Source organism: Schistocerca gregaria, chromosome 3, assembly GCF_023897955.1.
Source record: "Schistocerca gregaria isolate iqSchGreg1 chromosome 3, iqSchGreg1.2, whole genome shotgun sequence".
In the NCBI taxonomy this organism is placed as follows: Eukaryota; Metazoa; Arthropoda; class Insecta; order Orthoptera; family Acrididae; genus Schistocerca; species Schistocerca gregaria.
The window spans coordinates 387,755,639-387,779,791 of NC_064922.1; the positions used below are offsets into that span (position 1 = coordinate 387,755,639).

Genomic DNA, 24,153 nt, shown 5'->3' on the forward strand with positions numbered 1-24,153 from the left:
TCGCTCGTCTCAAAAAGAAGGAACTACCATAAATTTCTTCTTCAGAGGAAAATAAAGTTTCACAAATGGTACTAAATCATATTTAAACCACTTTGTAGAAGTGGGAGATTTTGTAGAAGTTATTCTGCACAGAAAAGAAAATCATTTATTGTTTAAACTTTTTATGGCATTATACTTTTATTATGATATTTATAACAAACACATCATGTTCATCAGCATTATAAACACATTTAATACTGTGAGAAAAAAGGTATTTCTCGAGAATCATTCTGGGTATTGTAACTGTTAACTAGTGCATAACCCTGGAATGACCCAAATAGAGAAAGAACTGAAGAGCAAATTATTGGAGTGTAAGAGTTTATATATATATTACAAAAACACATCATTATTATGCAGGATTTTGGAACAGGGAGAAATAATATTACCAAAGTATACGAAGCGCACCAAGGGGATGCAGTAAGAGTGATTTGGTGGTCCCTCTTATGCTGTTTGTAGTTTATGTGCTATATATATATATATATATATATATATATATATATATGGCTATGTAAATAAAACAGAAAGAAACTTCCACATGGGAAAAATATATTAAAAACAAAGATTCCAAGACTTACCAAGCGGGAAAGCGCCGGCAGACAGGCACATGAACAAAACACACAAACACACACACAGAATTACAAGCTTTCGCAACTGGCAGTTGCTTCGTCAGGAAAGAGGGAAGGAGAGGGAAAAATGAAAGGATGTGGGTTTTAAGGGAGAGGGTAAGGAGTCATTCCAATCCCGGGAGCGGAAAGACTTCCCTTAGGGGAAAAAAAGGACAGGTGTACACTCGCACACACACACACACACACACACACACACACATATCCATCCGCACATACACAGACACAAGCAGACATATTTCAAAATATGTCTGCTTGTGTCTGTGTATGTGCGGATGGATATGTGTGTGTGTGTGTGTGTGCGCGCGAGTGTACACCTGTCCTTTTTTTCCCCTAAGGGAAGTCTTTCCGCTCCCGGGATTGGAATGACTCCTTACCCTCTCCCTTAAAACCCACATCCTTTCATTTTTCCCTCTCCTTCCCTCTTTCCTGACGAAGCAACTGCCAGTTGCGAAAGCTCGTAATTCTGTGTATGTGTTTGTGTGTTTTGTTCATGTGCCTGTCTGCCGGCGCTTTCCCGCTATATATATGGCTAAATAGAATGAGACAAAGTATTCATTGGAGGTTCATACATCTAATACACACACCTTTACTGCACTTGCCCCAGCAGACTTTTTTTATGGTGAGTGTGCTAATTGTTGTGTGAAAGTAAAAATCAGTATCTTGCACATCAATCCATCACCACAACCTTTATTTCACATTCACATCTTTTGGCTACACACACACACTTGGCAACCAGTCTAGTGTACAATTGAAAATTTCAACAATGCAACTACTTGAGCAGTGAAAGAGCCTCAGATGATGATACAAGCTCCATACAGAATTCACCCACTACTGCTCACATACCTAAACAGTCTAATCATACCCAGACAAGAGATTATCCCATCCCTTTTTTTCCTTTCTTTTTCTTCTGGGATGTTTAAGCTGTTGACTTATGAGTGTTTAATAGTTGCTGCTGCTACATACTCTCACAAAAATTCTTTAAAATGAAAAACATTGTACACTCAGATAATGATTGAAACTAACCTAGCAAGTGATTAGCGAAACAGATAAAAACCATCCTTGTAGAGCATATTTATCCTATCCTTATAGAGCATATTGAAGTATTGCCTATTCTATGTATGTATTTTGTGCTAATTATTGTATTACCGTGACAACTTCCTACTTGATTTTGAGATGATCCTTGGATTGAATAAGTAAGTAAATCAAATTGCGTACTCTGATCACAAAATATTGAGAACACTGGAGTGAGCCTTTTGGATAGATAACTAAATCCACTGACTGTGACAACATAATGCAAAATTGCGCACATTTACTGCTAAGGAAAGTGGCATACTTAGTCAGGTACCTAAATGCAAATACAATAACTGAAAACTGAACATGACAACTTTTTGGAATTCAAATAGGCTATAAACGGTTAATTACATATTAATTGGGTTATTCCGTATTCGTCTTATATCGCACGTACAAACAATGCTTTTAATGTAATTTACAGGCCTATAAAATAAATTCTATGGCAATTCACTGTATTATCACGCACGTGGACCGGAATGACAGCAGCATTTCGTTACGATCTGATAAACGATTTTTCTTTCAAACGCTTCAGCAAATACCTACATTTTTTAGGTTGGTCGTCATACCAGCTACTCTAAGAATAAGCGACACACGCTTATCTCTTTATTCGTACAGTCTGTCGTACGCGACAAAAATTTTCTTACATGAAATGCACCAATTTCACCTCTTCATTACTGAATGCGCACATGTTCACATACCGATACAAGAAGACATACAGCCCCGTCTACAGGTACATGTTTTATTTCGATTGCGACGGGAGGAAAAAACGATATAAATACATATAGACAAAAATTGAAAACAAATTCCTACCTGAAGGCACATAATCTTCGTCACTCTCGTCACTGTCCGAAGGCAGCTCCCTTTGATCCATACCGCCTAAATACAAAAAGTGTTCTCAGTCAAACAAAAATTTCAGTTGATTAGGTATACATCTAATTATTAAACACTAACATGAACAAAGCAACACCCCCAAATGTAACAATTTTCCTATACCAAGCTGCAAACTCGTGTGATACAAAACGTTAGGACTACAAGCAAATTTACCTTGTACTAGGTAGGGACCGGTACAATACAGATTATTAGATGATGAAATAGCTCGATTTGACGATAGATTTTTAAGATTCCAGTAACCTTAAAGGAACACCGTGGCGTCCTAATACAATATGCGAGGTAGCTTATAATACTTTTTAGGAACTTTTATGTATATTATCCGACAAACTCACTCTTTCTCTCCACTCAATATGAAAATAATGCATCTTTGAACTCAGAAGTTTCGCATACATCCTTGAGTGATTCGGTTATGCGTCTTTGGTGTCGGACCAGAGAGTTCAAACACGTTATGGTGGCGAGGAGTAAGGTATGTGAATGACATGAAATTGTGTTCGGTAGTGTTTTCTCCGTATGTAAATAGGGGACAAGAGTCATCATGATCTCCCGTTTCAAAAGGTACTGGCATTATCATTTACCTAGGGTTCTACGGCAGAGACCCGATGTCATGTTTTCCTTTGATAGTTAAACTTGCCGGACTTTTAACAACAAAACAATTTGAATAGCAGAAAGTAAATAATTCTGGAAGAATAGTGTGCTCATTTTCATACGCTTGTAGTGAGGGGGCGAGGTGGTCAAGGTCGAAAATTGATGTTGAGGAGCAACAGATTTCAGGCTTTACCAAACTCTAGTCGACCTTTATTATAATGGAACAACTAGAAATAACTTTATACGACACTTGAAGTTTAAGAGAGAGAGAATTGTTTGGATAAGCAATTCATCACTTCATAATGTCAACGGAGTCACAAATTCCAGAGGTTGATAGTGGTGCTACTATAAGTCTCGCCCAAAATGATCCACTGAACACTTTTGCTGGTAAGAGCCAAATATACCTCTACTCATTTGCTGAAGCCACTGGCAAGAAGACATAGGTAATCGTTATGCTTGTTTCCAGAAATGTGGTACCATGTGTTCCTCTGGGCACTTCTCTCTTCAGTCTTCGTCCATGCAGTTGCCGCAGCTATAGCATTTGCAACACTCAGGAAACACATTTATGGCAAGTAAGTTTGCTATCGTTTTACAAAACCCTAAAAGTCAATGCTGTTGGTGTTGTGTTGATGACTTATATAACTGTTGTGTATTGTTACTTGCAGAATACATGCCGTGATGTATTTAATTCACATACCCTCACAAAATAACATAACACTATGATGAAATAATATGTCATTCCCTGGAAGTGGAACATTTTTAAGTAATTAGCGAGCGGGAACCAATGAGGAATGTATTTTTATTTGGAGGAATAATGTGGGGTGAAGTGATGTGAATATAAGTGATACAAGGAAGATATTACACGGAGGAGGCAGGAGATTCAATTTTGCAATAAGAAATTGTCGAAGTATTCAGCCACTTTATGTAAAGCAAAGCAATCCTTGGCCATGTGTTAGGTTTGGAAGTGTGTGACTTAATGTTTTGATGAACTTATCCTGTGTTCTAGACTCCCTAGTTCTTATGTGATAAAACTTGTTGGTAGTTGGCAAGGGCCAATATTACACTGCTGTGGTACTATATAGTTCCATTACAACTAGTAGTGAATATTTTCATGTATTGTTGGACCTTTTCTTTCAATATGTTTGAAGGAATTCTACGCTCTTCACCCGAGTTTTTACCAACTCTTCAGAGAAAGTTTGTTGTTATGTGAAGCAATTAAAATAACTAATATCTTCAAATGCTACTTTTGACAATTGGACATATTTTGTAAGTCACTTTACTGCAGTTGAGCATGATGATAAGGCTCTTAGACTAAACTTGTAAAGATCAGTTACTTCGTAGTCTTTTCTGTTTTTGTACTGATGCTTGGTCCGAAACAAAACATAATTACTACTGTTCATGCAAACTAAGTTGACACTTGGTACAGTGACTGACAAGAGTGACAGTAAATGAGAAATGCATTTACCATTGTTCCCATTAGTCACTGTGCAGTGTGTCAACTTAGCTTGTGTGAACAGTACTAACACTGCAAGAGGTAGCTAGGGCTCATTCTGCCCCCATCTCCTCTCTCTCTCTCTCTCTCTCTCTCTCTCTCTCTCTCTCTCTCTCTCTCTCTCTTAAAAAAAAAATCACTACTGTCCTTTTGCTGTCCCTGCATCAAGCGTGCTTTTTCCACTCGCCTGTCCCTACCCCACTCCCACTTTTTTTTTTCTGGAATTGTTCCAAATAAGTTACAGGGATAGTATTTTCAGAATACAGGAGCATTTTATAATAATTATATTTCATGTTAATTCAAGAGCATCCTGCAGAGACCTCTTCAAAAAACTGCACATTTTTACGAATACTTCAGGATACATGCATTCATTAATGTCCTTTGTCATTTTATTTCTGTTTTCACTAAAAAAGTGAAAAACATTAATATAACACTAGGACCATAACCTCTACAAAGACCACAAAGAGGTTGGAATTGGTACAGAAAAGAGGTCAACGGAAACGTCTATGACATCATTACTTAAACATGACAACAAACACACAAATAGATTGAAAAACCATCAAACACATATTTCTCCAAAAATGCGGGGGCGAGTCAAACGAAAACCTTAAATATTTTTTAAAATATTATTTATTGTGCAGAACTGGTACAAAGCTGTATCCCTTTTCAACATAATCTTCCCCACACTCAATGCAAGTCCTCCAGCACTTACAAAGTGCGTAAATTCCTTTAGAAAAAAATTCTTTTGATAGTCTGCGCAACCACTCATGCACCGCGTGGCGTACCTCTTCATCAGAACTAAACTTCTTTCCTCCCATTGCTGCTTTGAGTAGTCCAAACATATAGAAATCACTTGGGGGCAAGGTCTGGTGAGTATGGTGGATGAGGAAGACACTCAAAATGCAGGTCTGTGATTGTTGCAACTGTTGTATGGACAGTGTGGGGCCTTGCATTGTCATGTTGCAAAAGACACCTGCTGATAGCAATCCACGTCACTTTGATTTGATTGCAGGCCACAGATGATTTTTTAGGAGACCTTTGTATGATGCACTGGTGACAGAGGTCCCTCTAGGCATGTAATGTTCCAAAATGGTGCATTTTTCGTCCCAAAAGCGTGTCGGCATAGCCTACTCTGCCGATGGTTCTGTTCGAAACTTCTTTGGCTTTGATGATGAGGAATGACACCATTCATTGCTCGCTCTCTTCATTTTCGGTTGGTGGAAGTGAACCCAGGTTTCATCCCCAGTAACAATTCTTGCAAGAATGCCATCACCTTCTCATTCAAAGTGCCGAAGTAGTTCTTCACAAGCATCAACATGTTGTTCTCTCGTTTCAGGACTCAGCTGCCATGACACCCATCTTGCAGACCCTTTGTGAAACTGGAGCACATCATGCACGATGTGGTCTGCTGACCCATGACTAATCTTTAAACATGCTGTAATGTCATTCAGTGTCACTTGACTGTTTTCCTTCCCTATGGCTTCAACTGCTGCAATGTTCTGTGGAGTCACAACTTGTGCCTGACCTGAACGAGGAGCATCTTCAACTGAAGTCACACCATTTGCGAACTTCCTGCTAAATTCGCAGACTTGCTGCTGTGACAAACATGCATCACCGTACTGAACTTTCATTTGTCAATGAATTTCAATAGGTTTCACACCTTCACTACGCAAAAACCAAATAACAGAATGCTATGTGACGGTACGTGTACATCTGCACTATGCTGCCACCCACAGGCCATTGTGCGCCCTGTTTGTAGCACGCTTACCAACTTATAGGATAACGGTGTGAAATTTCAATTTGTTATTACAAATTTAAGATTTTCATTTTACCCACCCCCATATAATGAAAGTAACAGGACAAGCGAGGGGAATTTGGGGTTTTTGGGTGGGGACAATCTAAAAATTAACACATGCCACTAAACCAAACGATAAAATAAAATGATCACAACCTTGACAAAATCAACCAAAAACACTATCCTCTGGAATCGAACACTTCCCTTGACTTGTGTGTCAACAGAAACTACCGATACCAAATCATGAAACCCAAAACTACAACAATGTCCACAATCATCACTACCTCAAAAAACACAATCCAACAAAATTGGAATCGAACACTTCCCTTTGACCTGTTTTTCTTACATCTCCACATGTAGCTGTCCCTGGTCCGAGACACCAGAACTTTAGTAAGCCTCATTTCTTCACGACACACTGAACACTTCACGACTTCATCCAAAAATCCGAATAGTTGAAGAAATTTTATTAAAGACAATGCACTGTCCCCCATCATCGCCAACAACTGAAAACTGTTGACCTTGTCAGTCATATCCATATCTACCAAAGACATAAACAAAGGAATTTACCAAAATTCACACATGAAAAACAGAAAAAAACTACAATAACGTCGACATAACAAAACCAAAATCGTTAACTCGCTGAAAAATATTCCGCTGAAAGCACAGTCACTACTGATACCACACATGTGCAATACTACCACACAAATGAACCCCATATTCCACATAACATGCTACCCATAAACACACCACCAGAGAGAACCACTGACCTCAACAATACGCCACCTATAAACTCGCCACACACGCAGACTGAACCAAAAACATCACCTAACACACAACACACAAACACACTACCAGAGAGCACAACCGAACACATCAAAACGACACCTACAAACATACCACTCTCACAAACTAAATTCCATGCCGTCATGACGTCACATACTCAACAGCCTTACGTCACAGGTCAAAGCAGACAAGTGGAATCAGATGCTTCCGTTGACCCCAGAAAATAGTCAAATATATAGGTACACATTTTCAACAACTTATCAGAGCACACTTTCTTATGGATAATGTAGTGGAGCTTAAGACTGACTTGAAAAACTTTCAACTTGGAAACTCCTTTCTCGTAGAGGAGTCTCTTTCAGAACTCTTTAAATTTACTTTTGTTAGTTAATGAGTAATTAAAATTGGCACTGTAATACAGTAGTGTCATTTCATAGTGTTGCACTTAAATTAAATGTACATCTTTGACTTTTTTCCTCATCTCAGACCTGTCTCCTTGTAGCCCGTGTGACAGGTGTAATGTATAAATATACTATAAAGTGCTGGCAGAATGTAAATAATTTAGAAATAAAGGAGACCATCCAGTAGATATCAGAAACACCGAGCCACTGTGACACACACACACACACCACACACCACACACCATTTGTGTGCCTGTTCATGACTCAACACTTCTACAGTTCAGTGAGTGGTCTCCTCTACTCTTAAATTATTTCCGTAGTGTAATGTGTGTTTGACACATAGCTACTCTTGGTTGTATTGGGGGTGGTATGGCCTTGCTTTATTCTGACCTGAAAACTAAAATACCCAACCAATTATAAGGGGATCTACAGTTAACTGTATAATCACAATCAAGGTGTAACTTCTCATGTTTGATGTAGATATAGCATTGGTAGGGATGAAGGACACTAAAATGTTAAGAAAAAACTCTTGGACCTGTCTGACGTCAAGTACCAACTATTTTTGTTTGCATCTCAGTTCATCAATCATATTCCATGAATCCCATGTAGGACAGTTCCAACAATAGCATCCAGCAATAGTCAACAAGTGCAAATAGCAGTCCCATAACATGTCATCAGGTCTGTGAGATGAGAAAGTCAGAGAACTGTTTCTTCACTGTACTTGGTATTGCAGGAGATTCGGAAGTGATACTTTTAATATCAACATAGAATGTGCTAAAACATTGAAAGTAACTGGTGTTGAGTGTGCACGCTGTCCCACTCTCCAGTAACCCAATAAACCTTGGTGCAGCATGTGCGAAGAGAAGTATGATGGCAGAGCAAATAGAAATCGCAGTTGTCCAGTCTCATTTGTCCATACAGTATGCTGGTGAATTTCTGTGTTCAGTGTTTGAGACAATAGTGTTCCTTGTTTGTGATTTTCATAGGCCGTGTGTTCGCTTGAGCTATTGCCAATGGAGGTGATATCCATATTACAGTGGCAAAGAGTACTCTTTGCTTCCTTGTATGTCTGTTTTCTGTCAGTAGGTATCTGCAGGTAGCAGTAGTTGTTGTCTCTGTTTACTACTTTGGCAACTGTCTTTACCATAAAAAGAATTTGTCATGAATTCTACCACAGATAAATGTTTGATGCTCTATGTCCACATGTATACTCTGAATTCACCTGTACAACGTGTGGTGGTGGGTTCATTCTTCAGCTGAGGACGGGGTGGTCAATGCCATTGATGTTTTTGTATTTATGTAACATTCTTGGAATCCTTGTGAAACAGATTGGAAGGTGGGTGAGAGGTGGTCAATAGAAGTTTGTGATACCTCCTGTCTGCTTTGCACAGTAATGTAACTGTATTGTTTTGTGTGACATCATGAAGGCAAGTTGTGTTTGAAATGGATTGTGTGTGCAGAGAGCAGGTTTGAATATGCTGTGGTACTATATAGCGTGGGATGGTTATGTTTCTAAAGTGTTTGTGACTGATGTTAGTGATTCCTTCGACTCCTTGAGTGCTGCTTGTGGGAATAATATTGGGAGAGTTTCTGGTGGTTTGTTAGTGAGTTATTTTGATGTATAATAGATTCATTTTCAGGCTTGGAATTATTAGTGCACAATATTGTTTACAGTTGGAGATTTCATTCTATGTGCAATTTTTTATTAGTTATGGATATAGCTGCTGGTAAACCTTTCAGGATGTGAGGTCATGGTCCAAGAAACTCTTCCGTTCCTGCTGTTTCGTCCAGGACTGTGCTCGACATCTTCAGAGGTGTTCCTCCACTGAGTCTTGCCGTCTGACTGGTCGGACATCCGAGAGCGACATATATACTGTAGGAAAGGGGGCATTGTCAAAGTAACACGTGATAAGCAAAGATAACCCTTGTCAAAGATAAAACTTATCTATGGCTTGTCATCTTGTCAAAGATAAAATTGTCTGGAGATTCTGCGGAGCTACTGTCCATATGTCGCTAAGTTTCATTGCCTCCTCTTTTCTGTTAAAAGTATCCTGATGCTTATAAAAGTCAGTGGCTTCTCTACATAGTCATGGATAACAATTTCACTTTGTAGATAAAATTTCTGTTTCAGAAAACTTCACTTTGTGGTTTCCTGACTGAAGAGCATGCTCTGCTACAGCTGATCCCTCTATTTTTCCTAGTTGGCGAAGACTTTTGTGCACTTTTAGCTGTGTATTTATGCTCCTCTTGGTAGTTCCAAAATAAACTTTACCACACATATGTGGAATTTTGTATACACCACATGTCGACAGAGGAGGGCATTTATCTTACACAGATCAAAGTAGTTGACTTATTTTCTTTGTTGGTCTGAAGACCAGTCTGATGTCATGTTTCTCCTAAAATCTAATCCGATCTGATCCATTACTTTTTTAATAAAAGGGAGAGTTACTGTATTTTTCCATTGTCGTGGTTTATCCTTGTTTTTAGTCTTTTGTTCCTTTGTCATAAAATACTCTTTACCTCTTTTCCTGAGTAACCATTTTTCTCAAAGGCTTCCTTCAAATGTTTTATTTCAGCATCCAGGTGTTTTGATGTGCATGTCTGTTCAGCTCTATTGAGAATACTTTTAATGACACCTCTCTTTTGTTGCGGATGGTGATTGGAGTTTTTATGCAAACATCTGTCAGTATGTGTTACTTTCCGAAATAATTTATGTTCCAAACTTCGGATCGTCTCATAACTTTGGAACAAAGTTTTTTGGAAAGTAACACATACCGACAGATATTTGCATAAAAACTCCAGTCACCATCCACAACAAAATAGAGGTGTCATTAAAAGTCTTCTCGATAGAGCTGAACAGATATGCACATCAAAACACCTGGATGCTGAAACAAAACATTTGAAGGAAGCCTTTGAGAAAAATGGTTACTCAGGGAAAGAGGTAAAGAGAATTTTACGACCAAGGAACAGAAGATCGAATGTCAAGGATGAACCACGACAACAGAAAAATGCAGTTTCTCTCCCTTTTATTAAAAAAGTAATGGATCAGATCGGATTAGATTTTAGGAGAAACATGACAAATAAGTCAAGTACTCTGATCTGTGAAAGATAAACACTCTCCTCTGTCGACATGTGGTGTATACAAAATGCAATGTACGTGTGGTAAAGTTTATATTGGAACTACCAAGAGGAGCATAAATACACAGCTAAAAGAGCACAAAATCTTTGCCGACTAGGAAAAATAGAGAGATCAGCTGTAGCAGAGCATGCTCTTCAGTCAGGAAACCACAAAGTGAGGTTTTCTGAAACAGAAATTTTATCTACAAAGTCAAATTGTTATCCATGACTATGCAGAGAAGCTATTCACTTTTATAAGCATCAGGTTAATTTTAACAGAAAAGAGGAATGAAACTTAGTGACATTTGGACAGTAACTCTGCAGAATTGCTAGACAATTTTATCTTTGACAAGAAGACTGTCGATAGTTGAGTTTTATCTTTGACAAGGATTATCTCTGCTTATCATGTGTTACTTCAATCATGCCCCCTTTCCAGTATATATGTCGCTCTCAGACGTCTGAACAGTCAGTCGGCAACACTCAGCGGAGGAGTGCCTCTGAAGATGTCCAGTGCAATCCTGGATGAAACGTCAGAAACGGAAAGTTTCTTGGACCACGACCTCACATCCCGGAAGGGTTACCAGCAGCTATGTCATTCGGTCATGAATGCCTTCATTCTGTGATCAGTTATGGATATAACAGTGATGTTCTCAAGTAGGTTCCTGCAAGCTGCAATGAGAGGATGTGTTGACCATGATTAAATTCCTACACTTACTTGATTTAATTGCCAATTACATGTAGTGTCACATTTGAAGAGTAGGTAGGAGATTGCTGCATCTTGGGCAATAAGTGGTGTTGCCTGCAGAACAGTGTATGGCTTTGAATCCACAGGAACTCCTGGTTCGAGAATTCTGGGCTGTCCATTCGGGAGATTCTGTTGATGACACATTATTTCTGTTATTGCTAGATGGACAAATTTGTATGCTGGCTTACTTTGGTTGGTAAGTATGTATGTTTATATGTTCAATCAGGTGTTTCTTGTATATTGAAAAGGTGTTAATGCAATTTTTTATGTATTTTTGTGTCGTGTCCATAGTAGTTGGTAATTATGTTGGATAGAGATTCGTAGGTATCGTGGAGATTATTTTACCTACATTGGTGGGTACTGTTTGGTTTTGAGGTATTGTTGGTTTTGATTGAGCTATAGAGATAAAGTGAAATTCCTGGTACCGGTTTCGGAGCTACAGTACATGCGCGTTTTGTGTGTTACGTTCAACTTTGGACTCAACGGAAATGAGAAGTGGGCTACAGAGTGTTGCACCAACTGTTGTTGTAGGAAGGCTGGGCAAAGTAGAAATGGCTAGCAAACAGAATAACACAACCAACAGGTGATTTATTTAATAACTTGTATTTCTCCAAGCTTATCAAGACTCATTAAAAATATGGGAGCAGTAAAGAGCGTTCAGCTATCACAGTGTTATCTAGGATAAGGCTCACTGTTGTAAAGCATGAATGATTATGAGTCTTGAGATGCATTTAGGCAGTGTTTGCATAGCAAAGTGGCTCCAAGCATGAGTGGGCTGAGGGGCTGCCGCTGGTCGTCCTATATTGTGGCAGCAGAGGGCGCTCGAAGTACAGAGCTCTGAGGTGTGGCTTATCAGACATGCACCATTGGGCCCACCAGATCCTCTGTGACTGCTACTGGTGTCAGACGGAAACTTGCCATTCCATTACCAACTGTAGAATACCAGAGGGATGGTATCTATGTGTGATCCCACATTGTGGAATTGTGGTCTTTATTTGAGCTGTGTAGATCACATGAAATTTCCGGTATTTCTTCTTATTCTCCCCCCTCGTAGTCCTCGTCGTCGTCGTCCTCGTCGTCGACCTCCTCCTCATACTAGTTTTCTTAAATGTCACTTTGTTTGAGCTTTTTTGCTTGATTTTTGCATTAATATTTGTTTTTGTATGTCTTCGTTATTAGGATTGTCATATTTAGTTTTTCCCCGTCCAAAACTCCCGTCCCCCTGGTTGCCCCATTAGTTTAATGTTAGTTCAGCAGTTAAATGTCGTTCATATTATTTGTCTCTTTTCATGTATGAATGAATAATTTCATGGCTGCCATATTGTATAAGCTTGAAATAGGGATGTCTGCCATTTTGATGACGTCACGGGTTCAGACCAAGACCTGGTACCATGAACTTCAGTTATACCAAAGAAAGATGCTGTCTGATGTGAAGCTGTGAGGAGAGGTTGAGAGTTGCGCCTGGATAACTGAACCAGTATGAACATTGCCTACGAAAGGCGAGCTCCCATGTTAACTTCCCAGCACAGCGCGCAGTTTCAATCTGCCCGTAAGTTTCGACATAGATGTTGTTGCTCGTTCCCTTCCTTCAGTGTTTCGTTGACAATGACACTAGAGTTGTATCTGTGTTCCGCATTCTCAGGCACATCTTGGACTGTTTTGTAGTCTATTTCTCTTGCAGAGATTACTGATTGTGACAGTTTTTCTGGTTACCCATTTTGAAGTGTAAACCAACAGAATAGAGGAAAGGTCTAGACAAAAGGTGAACATATTTTGTGCAGTTTTGTAGTCTACAGGGATCAGTTTGAGCCTTTGATACTACCGGTTGCCTTTTGAGCCTACACTACCGGTTGCCTTTTGAGCCTTGACATCATAAGTTTGTGGATTGTTGGTTTGATTTGTTGGATATTGTTAGTCGCATTAGTTTATGCTGTGTTCGTAGTCTGTATAGGGTTTGTGGAGAATGGTGTGATTTGCACTGGTGAGGGCATGTGAGGTAACTACATGTTACCTCTAGTTTGTGCTCTAACCTGGTTTGCTTTCTCTGTGCTTATGTGTTGCGTAGTTTGAAACAGCTGTCAGTTAAGTTCAGTAGCTGTATGTTGTGACAAGAAATGGAAGATTTACAGTCCATAGTTACTTTTCCCCAGAAGTTAAATGTGATCAGTGATTACTGCAAATGTCATATGTGTTCAGAACAAGAGGCTGACTAAATTATGTACCAGTCGTTCTTCTGACGGATATATGTGGAGATGCTGACGTGGTTATTTGTGGTAGTCAGTCAGCGAGGTGGTTTAGTTCGAATGATTTGGCTTAGTTTGTCAGTTTATTTATTTATTTTTTTTTTTTCCAGATATGCTGTGCATGCAACAGATGTCAGTGAACATACCATGATTGATTGGTTTTCATTTTGTCATGTAGTATGTGGGGGAGGGAAGGTTTACACTGAGTTTGTTTTGTGCATGACATTGGCTTTTGCTTCTCTTTTGTGATTCTAGAAGGTTTTTGTTGTTTTAAATTGATTTTGAAGAGGGGTGTCTTTTTTTAATCTCACCTAATAAGTTGACTTTTCATTTTTGTTTAATTGCTATGATAATTTACTATATGTATTGATATCTGTTTTTGGGCTTTCCTGTCGAGCTATATAGGTGAAGTGATGTTTTCGGTACTGCATTTTGTTAATTGCTATGTCTTTTTGCTGTTTATGTGTGTATTGGTTTTCTTTATTATCAGTCTTTTGGGTTGAGCTGTATAGATCAGGTGATGTTTTCGATACCAATTGCAGTTAGTTAGCAGTTTGTTGTATCATGTTTTTCTTGTTGCTTTTGTGTTAAGATTTTCATTTATTGTGGTTCTTATTTTAGATTTTATTTTGTTCCTGCCCAAAAACCCCAATTTTCCACTGTTGCTCTGTTAGGTCCAACATTTATTGCACGACTCCATAATTGATGATTTTTTGTTTTATCGGGGGCTTCAGTTTATCTGATACTTCGTACAAGATAGCTGCTCACTACCATATTCTCCATCACTGACCAGAGCTCTCACTTGTGAAGGTATGGAAATGTCAGCAAGATTCTCCCTTGGGACAGGAGGGTTGAGGACATGTCAATAAAAGTAGCTTTCTAAGTGGCTCCTGCACTTCGCCATAGAATGACAATTTGGATACTCGTTCAATTTCTGCAGCAAGACGAAACCATTACTTGGATAAGTAGCCAGAAATAATTGTCAGTGAAATTTGCTTAGAAAGCCAACATTCTTTTATTGTATTCCAAATTACATTTTTATCTCAATCTGTTGTTCTGATTTTTGTTTTTGTAATTTTTCACTTTAAACATTAATGTCCCAATTTTACAACTCACAAGGTGAATCCAGTGAAAATCTTTTTAAGAATTATTTGTTTTGTGTACATCACAAAACTACCATCACTTTTATACATAACCTACAAAGTTTTTGAATTCCCTTGGAGTAGAACTCATTTAGGAGACACTGCAACTATTTGTGCACTGTATGGTGCACAACTACATTGAACAGAACTACTGATAGCCCAATGTTTCTTTTAGTTATGGAAACATATGTAAATAATTCTCGTAAAGATCTAGTGCATATAACAAATGGGAAAGACAAACTTCAGATATCATCAAGTAGAATGTGAAATTGGAGAACTTTCTGGTTAATGTGGTGTACTCATCCATGACTTACGTTTCCAGTTCATTCAGTGTCCTTACTTGCATCTACATATATGCTCTGCAAACCAATATGAGATGCCTGGTAGAGGGTACATCCAGTGGCAATAGGCAGTTTTTCCATTCTGATGTCGTCAACAGCTGTGGTGTTTCCTGGAGTTACGATGTCATGACTGATCCAGGTGAGGACCGTCAGCCATGGATATTTTAGTGTTTCAGACTTGTGACTTTATTCGTAGCATTGCTGAATCAAACATGCATCACCATACTGGAATAACATTCTACATTGAATTTAAATAGATTTTATGTCTTCACGATGCAGGAAACAGATAACAAAACATTGTTCATCGCTGGTGCAAGTGTCTAGTAGGGGGCAGCAGCTTGTACAATGTTCTTAGTTGGTGTTCAAGCACCTGCACGATTCTGCCACCTAGTGAACAGGTGACAGACTGATAGGAATTTGCTTACCAAGTGGCAGACTACTGGTGCCGTTTTGCTTAATAAATTCCACAATAGCTGTCTTGCCCTAATTTTTGTAGTGTGAGAAGTTGTTCAGAGTGGAAAATTGCCAAATGGAGTATCAAATTGATGGGTGTGAGATCTAGTTTTGGAGTGGAGAGGGTGGTTATGAGGGGGGGTGGGGGTTGGGGGGGTGGATTAATAGCTTTAAAAAATCAGGGTAATTGAGACAAACTTAATTAGTGGTTTGGGGAAAAATTGAAATATTTCATGAAACAGCTGAAATGAAGTATCAAAGTTCATCTCTTAAAGGCGTAGCGAATTTGCAGATAAAAAGTTATATTGGTGTGATATTTAATTGTGGAGTACTAAGTCCAGCACATTTTGAAGACAGAAGACACTAGGAAAACAAATGAAATTTCAATAAGAACAATATTTTTGAGCAAAACTTGAAAATAAAAAAGTTGGTTATACGTTGTGTGAAATGATTTGTCTAAAAAGAAATAAAATAGATTAGGGAAGCATGTCAGATGCTTTTGAATGATTCCCAAAATCATGTACAGCAAATGAGGTGCAGCAAATGTTTCTTTAATCTATTTTATTTCTTACTTTTAGACAAATCATTTCACAAAACATTTGACCATTTTGATCGTCTCTCTCTCTCTCTCTCTCTCTCTCTCTCTCACACACACACACTTGTGGTTTTCATTTGGACCAAGCATTTATTTACACTGACAATGAGATGTCCCCAGCAGTAGACAGTAGGATTGATAGTTTGAAAATGTCCATACAGTGAGTTTAATGCTCCTGATATCACACCCTGCAGCCATTCATCCGGGGGGGGGGGGGGGGGGGCGCGTCATTTGCAAATAGCCATTGGGGGAAAAAAATTGAAGTTTTGTGGGGAAAGAAATGGAGTTTTGCATGATGCTTCAGAGCTTAAAGAAAATAAAATATAGATTGCAGTCAAGTCTCCGAAGGAAGCACTCGAGAATCCACAACATCCAGAAGCAGATGCACCCAGTATGACAATACTAGTAATTTTTGAGAGGTGCATATGGAGCCTGAAGATGGCATATTGAGTTGTTGAAAATGGTAATGAAAACAAAATAAATTAACTTCTCAATTTGCATGGCTGTTTGTGAATTTGTGTGTTAAAGAAAAATATGGATTGGTTGCGTAGTGTAATGGTCACAGCGAGGGTCTTCTAATCAGGAGGTTAAGGGTTTGAATCTCATCAGAGGCTTTGAATTTTTTTTGTAATCTTTATGAAAATGACTTAGACCTTCAGTTAATTGGAATTTCAGAAGGCTGTGTGTAGTAACTCTGCTTAAGCTGTACTGTTATTTATAGTGTTTCCATTGCTTGCTATCGTGCAGAGAAGGCATTGATTGTGTGTTGCAACTACCATACTTTATTTACAAACCAATTTCTACCAAGTTTTGAGACAGGGTTTTGTTATGGAAATTATTATTAGCACCTCACAATTGGAGACCACACAAAATTTTGACCTTCTGTAAAAATCTACCAATCCTTGGGGATTTTGTGATCGTTTAAATTTGGCATGCTTCCCCTTTCCCCCCCCCATTTCTGTAAGTGTCCAGACGTGTTGTGTATCGTGGAGGATCAGCTCCATTATTTGTTAATTTATTTGACGTAAATTTCTCAAGTGCTGACAATAGTATTTCTATGTTCTACACTTACATTGTAATGTGGGAGGAGTGGAAATTGTGTATAAGGAAGGCACCAAGTAGAATTATTATCTGCCTTTTGGAATAAATATATTTTTCGTTTATTTTTTGTGGGATATGGGAGTTACAGTATTTCAGTCTTGCTATTACAACCGTGTGTTCACTAATCCCTGTATCCATTTTTATGCTCGTTATTTCCTCAGGATTATTCGTTGCTAAGAGGTTTAGTGTGTTTTCAAAACCATTTACTATTCAAATCAGCTCATGAACTAATTGTTCAAAATAATTATTAGAGAATGTGTTTAGCACAATTCGGATGATGTTTTATGCATACCTCCAGATTTAAACATGTTTTTTTGCCAACATATCAAGAGTAAATTGAAGTCACCACCAATTATATGAATCGGGTAAATGTTTGAAATTAGACTCAAGTTTTCTTTGAATTGTGCAGCAGTCATATTATCTGAGTTTGGAGGTCAGTAAAACAATCCAGTTATTACTTTATTCCAACTGTCAAGAATGAACTCTACCCATACTAATCCACAGGAATTATGTACTTCAATTTCAGTACAAAATAAACCACTCACTGTTTTAATGTTTCCTTTGTGGACAGTGAGAGATCATTCTAATATGTAACACTTACAGGGTGTTTCAAAAATGACCGGTATATTTGAAACGGCAATAAAAACTAAACGAGCAGCAATAGAAATACACCCTTTATTGCAGTATGCTTGGGACAACAGTACATTTTCAGGCGGACAAACTTTTGAAATTACAGTAGTTACAATTTTCAACAACAGATGGCGCTGCAAGTGATGTGAAAGATATAGAAGACAACGCAGTCTGTGGGTGCGCCGTTCTGTACGTCGTCTTTCTGCTGTAAGCGTGTGCTGTTCACAATGTGCAAGTGTGCTGTGGACAACATGGTTTATTCCTTAGAACAGAGGATTTTTCTGGTGTTGGAATTCCACCGCCTAGAACACAGTGTTGTTGCAACAAGACGAAGTTTTCAACGGAGGTTAAATGTAACCAAAGGACCGAAAAGCGATACAATAAAGGATCTGTTTGAAAAATTTCAACGGGCTGGGAACGTGACAGATGAATGTGCTGGAAAGGTAGGGCGACTGCGTACGGCAACCACAGAGGGCAACGCGCAGCTAGTGCAGTAGGTGATCCAACAGCGGCCTCGGGTTTCCGTTCGCCATGTTGCAGGTGCGGTCCAAATGACGCCAACGTCCACGTATCGTCTCATGCGCCAGAGTTTACACCTCTATCCATACAAAATTCAAACGCGGCAACCCCTCAGCGCCGCTACCATTGCTGCACGAGAGACATTCGCTAACGATATAGTGCACAGGATTGATGACGACGATATGCATGTGGGCAGCATTTGGTTTACTGACGAAGCTTATTTTTACCTGGATGGCTTCGTCAAACAGAACTGGCGCATATGGGGAACCGAAAAGCCCCATGTTGCAGTCCCATCGTCCCTGCATCCTCAAAAAGTACTGGTCTGGGCCGCCCTTTCTTCCAAAGGAATCATTGGCCCATTTTTCAGATCCGAAACGATTACTGCATCACGCTATCTGGACATTCTTCGTGAATATGTGGCAGTACAAACTGCCTTAGACGACACTGCGAACACCTCGTGGTTTATGCAAGATGGTGCCCGGCCACATCGCACGGCCGACGTCTTTAATTTCCTGAATGAATATTTCAATGATCGTGTGATTGCTTTGGGCTATCCGTAACATACAGGAGGCGGCGTGGATTGGCCTTCCTATTCGCCAGACATGAACCCCTGTGACTTCTTTCTGTGGGGACACTTGAAAGACCAGGTGTACCGCCAGAATCCAGAAACAATTGAACAGCTGAAGCAGTACATCTCATCTGCATGTGAAGCCATTCCGCCAGACACGTTGTCAAAGGTTTCGGGTAATTTCATTCAGAGACTACGCCTTATTATTGCTACGCATGGTGGGTATGTGGAAAATATCGTACTATAGAGTTTCCCAGACCGCAGTGCCATCTGTTGTTGACAATTATAACTACTGTAATTTCGAAAGTTTGTCTGCCTGAAAATGTACTGTTGTCCCAAGCATATTGCAACAAACGGTGTATTTCTATCGCTGCTCGTTCAGTTTGTATTGCCGTTTCAAATATACCGGTCATTTTTGAAACACCCTGTATTTTAAATCACATTGTATTGTAAGGGTTCCAGATAACAACAGTTATAATAATTGTGTTATTGGTATGCTTATTACCTAATTACTTCCTGGCCATGCGCATCATTGCCTTCCCATAAAGATTACCAACTTCACACAAGGCTCGCTGGTGTTGCAGTCACAAATCTGAAGACTGGTTTGATTCAGCTTTCCTCATTACCATATCCTCTGTGAGCTGTTTCATTTCTTTATATTGCAGCTTACATTCATTTCAGCTTGCTAACTGTATTCAAGGCGTGTTTTCCCTGTACAGTTTTTAACACCCCCACACACAAAACTTCCATCTGTTATCAAAATAAATTTTTCTTGGTGTCTCAGAATGTGCCCTATCAACCAATCCCTTCATTTAACCAATTTGTGCCTTGAGGCTCTTCTCTCTGTGATTTGATTCAATATCACGTCATTAGTTACTAAACTGACCCATCTAATCTTCTGCATTCTTTTGTTGCAGCACTTCTGAAAAGTTCTTTTGTTCTCATCTACTGTTCACCCTCCACATTTCTCTGTCACATAGTGCCACAGTCTTTACAGACTTTCTCATTGGCTTCCATTACTGCTTATTTATTGTACAGATTGAATAATGTGGGAGATAGTTTACCCTACAACCCTGTTTTCCTCCCTTCTCAGTTACTGCTTACCTTTCATGCTTTCATGTTTGACATCTGTAACTACAGGCTGTTTTTTTTTTTTTTTACAAGTTTTTGGTAACTTTTGCCATCCAAGAGTTTCAGAATTTTAAGAGTTTACTCCAACCAGCATTGCTGGTTTTCTGAGGGAATGTTACCAATTCTTGATGCTTTGTTTCCGCTTATGTCATTCAGTGTTCTGTCACGTTTCTTGTGCAACGTTTTAACATCCGCCTCATCTTTATTCACTTCCTCTTCACTTTTTATACACACATCAAAATGAGTTTTGCGTCACCTCAGTTCCCAGAACTCCTGAAGAGAGAAGTTGACTGTGGATATTGTATCACACACACAGTCCCTTTGACAGTTCAGAGGTGTCACTAAACCCGCCCATAGATGTAAACAACCATGCATGAGCAGTGCCTGTTAGATGGAGGGGGTCTGACAGCCGATCAGATCCAGATCCAATCATTCCACCAAGAAGGAGGTGCACGGCTCATGTTGTCTGTAGTTCAACCATGCCTAGACAGTCAATACCGCAGTTCGATTATGTCCGCATTGTTACTTTGTACCAGGAAGGGCTCTCAACAAGTGAAGTGTCCAGGCGACTTGAAGTGAATCAAAGCTATGATATTTGGACATGGAGGAGATAGAGAGACAGGAACTGTCGATGACATGCATCGCTCAGGCCGCCCAAGGGCTACTAGTGGAGTGGATGACCTCTGCATATGGATTATGGCTTGGAGGAACCCTGACAACAGTGCCACCATGTTGAATAATGCTTTTTGTGCAGCCACAGAACATCGTGTTATGACTCAAACTGTGCGCAATAGGTTGCATGATGCGCAGCTTCACTGCCGACATCCATGGCAAGGTCCATCTTTGCAACCACGACATCATGCAGCATGGTACAGATGGACCCAACAACATGCCGAATGGACCACTCAGGTTTGGCATCACATTCTCTTCACTGATGAGTGTCGCATATGCCTTCAACCAGAAAGTCGTCGGAGATGTGTTTGGAGGCAATGCAGTCAGGCTGAATGCCTTAGACACTCTGTCTAGTAAGTGCAGGAAGGTAGAGGTTCCCCGCTGTTTTGGGGTGGCTTTATGTGGGGCCGACGTATGCCACTGGTGGTCATGGATGGTGCCGTAATGGCTGTACAATACGTGAATGCCATCCTCCAACCGACAGTGTAACCACATCGGCAGCATATTTGCGAGGCATTTGTCTTAATGGATGGCAGTTCGCACCCCAATAGTGCATGTCTTGTGAATGACTTCCTTCAGGATAATGACACTGCTCGACTAGAGTGGCCAGCATGTTCTCCAGATATGAACCCTATAGAACATGTCTGGGATAGATTGAAAAGAGGTGTTTATGGATGGCGTGGCCTACCAACCACTCTGAGGGATCTATACCGAATTACTGTTGAGGAGTGGGATAATCTGGTCCAACTGTGCCTTGATGAACTTGTGATAGTATGCCACAACGAATACAGGCATGCGTCAATGCAAAAGGACATACTACTGGGTATTAGAGGTACTGGTGTGTACAGCAATCTGGACCACCACCTCAGAAGGTATCACTGTATAGTAATACAACATGCAATGTATGGTTTTCATAAGCAATAAAAAGGGTGGAGATGATGCTTACGTTGATCTCTCTTCCAATTTTCTGTACAGATTCTGGAACTCGGGGAAACAGAGTGGCCTTCAGCATCAATACACTTCTGAGTACGAGTCACCACTAATTCCGTACATCGTACCAAAGTGTCCAATGAGATTTCTGCGCATACCGCCTGAATCTCATTCCAAAGTGTGCCCTCATACGTTCATATGATAGTGCTGTGGGGCGCCATGTTGTTGGAAATAAAACTCATCTTTACCTTATAATGCACGAATGGCAGGGAATATGGGGTCAGCAAGCATTGTTAGGTACGTTTCTGCAGTAACAGTACCTTCAAAGCAAAAAGGCCCAATGAGCCCCTTGCAGACAAACCACACCACACATTTACACCAGGCAAGTTCACAGCCTTTTCAACTATAATGTGAGGATTATCTTCAGTCCAGTACGAACAATTGTGCCTATTGACAGGTCCATTGAGTTTGAATGGGCTTCATCTGACCAAATTATGCTACCCATAAATCCCGGTTCACGTCTCACCTTCTCCTGAACCCATTCACAAAATTCTAACCTTCGCTCTGGATCGTCACCACTTAGCTGTTGCACCAGCATTAGAATGTACACACGAAACAAAACATTACTTTCTCACAGATATTTAACCTTGTATAACAGGAAATCAATTGTATCTAAAAACAAAGATTATGTGACTTACCAAACAAAAGTCCCGACAGGTGGATAGACACACAAACATACACACAAAATTCGAGCTTTCGCAACCGGCGGTTGCTTCGTCATGAAAGAGGGAAGGAGACGGAAAGATGAAAGGATGTGTGTTTTAAGGGAGATGGTAAGGAGTCATTCCAATCCTGGGAGCGGAAAGACTTACCTTATGGGGGAAAAAAGGATAGGTACACACACACACACACACACACACACACACACACACACACACCCATCCGCACATACACAGACACAAGCAGACATTTGTAAAGGCAGAGAGTTTGGGCAGAGATGTCAGTCGAGGCAGAAGTACAGAGGCAAAGAAGTTGTTGAAAGACAGGTGAGGTATGAGCGGCGGCAACTTGAAATTAGCGGAGGTTGAGGCCTGGCGGATATCTAGAAGAGAGGATATACTGAAGGGCAAGTTCCCATCTGCAGAGTTCTGACAGGTTGGTGTTAGTGGGAAGTATCCAGATAACTCTGACGGTGTAACACTGTGCCAAGATGTGCTGGCCGTGCACCAAGGCATGTTTAGCCACAGGGTGATCCTCATTACCAACAAACACTGTCTGCCTGTGTCCATTCATGCGAATGGACAGTTTGTTGCTGGTCATTCCCACATAGAAAGCGTCACAGTGCAGGCAGGTCAGTTGGTAAATCACGTGGGTGCTTTCACATGTGGCTCTCCCTTTGATCGTGTACACCTTCCGGGTTACAGGACTGGAGTAGGTGGTGGTGGGAGGGTGCATGGGACAGGTTTTACACCGGGGGCAGTTACAAGGGTAGGAGCCAGAGGGAAGGGAAGGTGGTTTGGGAATTTCATAGGGATGAACTAAGAGGTTACGAAGGTTAGGTGGACGGCGGAAAGACACTCTTGGTGGAGTGGGGAGGATTTGAGGAAGTCGTATCCCTGCTGGAGAGCCACATTCAGAGTCTGATCCAGTCCCGGAAAGTATCCTGTCACAAGTGGGGCACTTTTGTGGTTCTTCTGTGGGAGGTTCTGGGTTTGAGGGGATGAGGAAGTGGCTCTGGTTATTTGCTTCTGTACCAGGTCGGGAGGGTAGTTGCGGGATGCGAAAGCTGTTTTCAGGTTGTTGGTGTAATGGTTCAAGGATTCTGGACTGGAGCATATTCATTTGCCATGAAGACCTAGGCTATAGGGAAGGGACCATTTGAAGTGGAATGGGTGGCAGCTGTCATAATGGAGGTACTGTTGGTTGTTGGTGGGTTTGATGTGGACAGACGTGTGAAGCTGGCCATTGGACAGATGGAGGTCGACGTCAAGGAAAGTGACATGGGTTTTGGAGTAGGACGAGGTGATTCTGATGGAACCAAAGGAGTTGAGGTTGGAGAGGAAATTTAGGAGTTCTTCTTCACTGTGAGTCCAGATCATGAAGATGTCATCAATAAATCTGTACCAAACTTTGGGTTGGCAGGCCTGGGTAACCAAGGAGGCTTCCTCTAAGCAACCCGTGAATAAGTTGGCGTACGAGGGGGGCCATCCTGGTACCCCTGGCTGTTCCCTTTAATTGTTGGTATGTCTGGCCTTCAAAAGTGAAGAAGTTGTGGGTCAGGATGAA

General features: G+C 40.3%; 2 protein-coding genes across 3 annotated transcripts in view; one reads left to right on the plus strand and one right to left on the minus strand.

The window, feature by feature from the left end:
• Nucleotides 1-2,796, minus strand: part of LOC126354182 (craniofacial development protein 1) — a 52,503-nt gene extending 49,707 nt beyond the window's left edge. The window contains exons 1-2 of the mRNA XM_050003626.1: nt 2,781-2,796; nt 2,547-2,612 (exon numbers count right to left, since the gene is read on the minus strand). Coding sequence (XP_049859583.1) covers nt 2,547-2,607 — 61 coding nt within the window. The 5' untranslated portion in view covers nt 2,608-2,612; nt 2,781-2,796. The remainder of the gene's footprint in view (nt 1-2,546; nt 2,613-2,780) is intronic.
• Nucleotides 2,797-3,066: 270 nt separating this feature from the next.
• Nucleotides 3,067-24,153, plus strand: part of LOC126354184 (transmembrane protein 170A) — a 29,149-nt gene continuing 8,062 nt past the window's right edge. Inside the window, exons 1-3 of one of the 2 annotated variants that reach the window (XM_050003628.1) lie at nt 3,504-3,599; nt 3,679-3,784; nt 15,250-15,407. In XM_050003628.1, the coding sequence (XP_049859585.1) occupies nt 3,515-3,599; nt 3,679-3,784; nt 15,250-15,407 (349 nt within the window). In that variant the 5' untranslated portion in view covers nt 3,504-3,514. Of the gene's footprint in view, nt 3,600-3,678; nt 3,785-15,249; nt 15,408-24,153 lie in introns of both variants that reach the window. The other variant, XM_050003627.1, reaches the window with a different exon arrangement.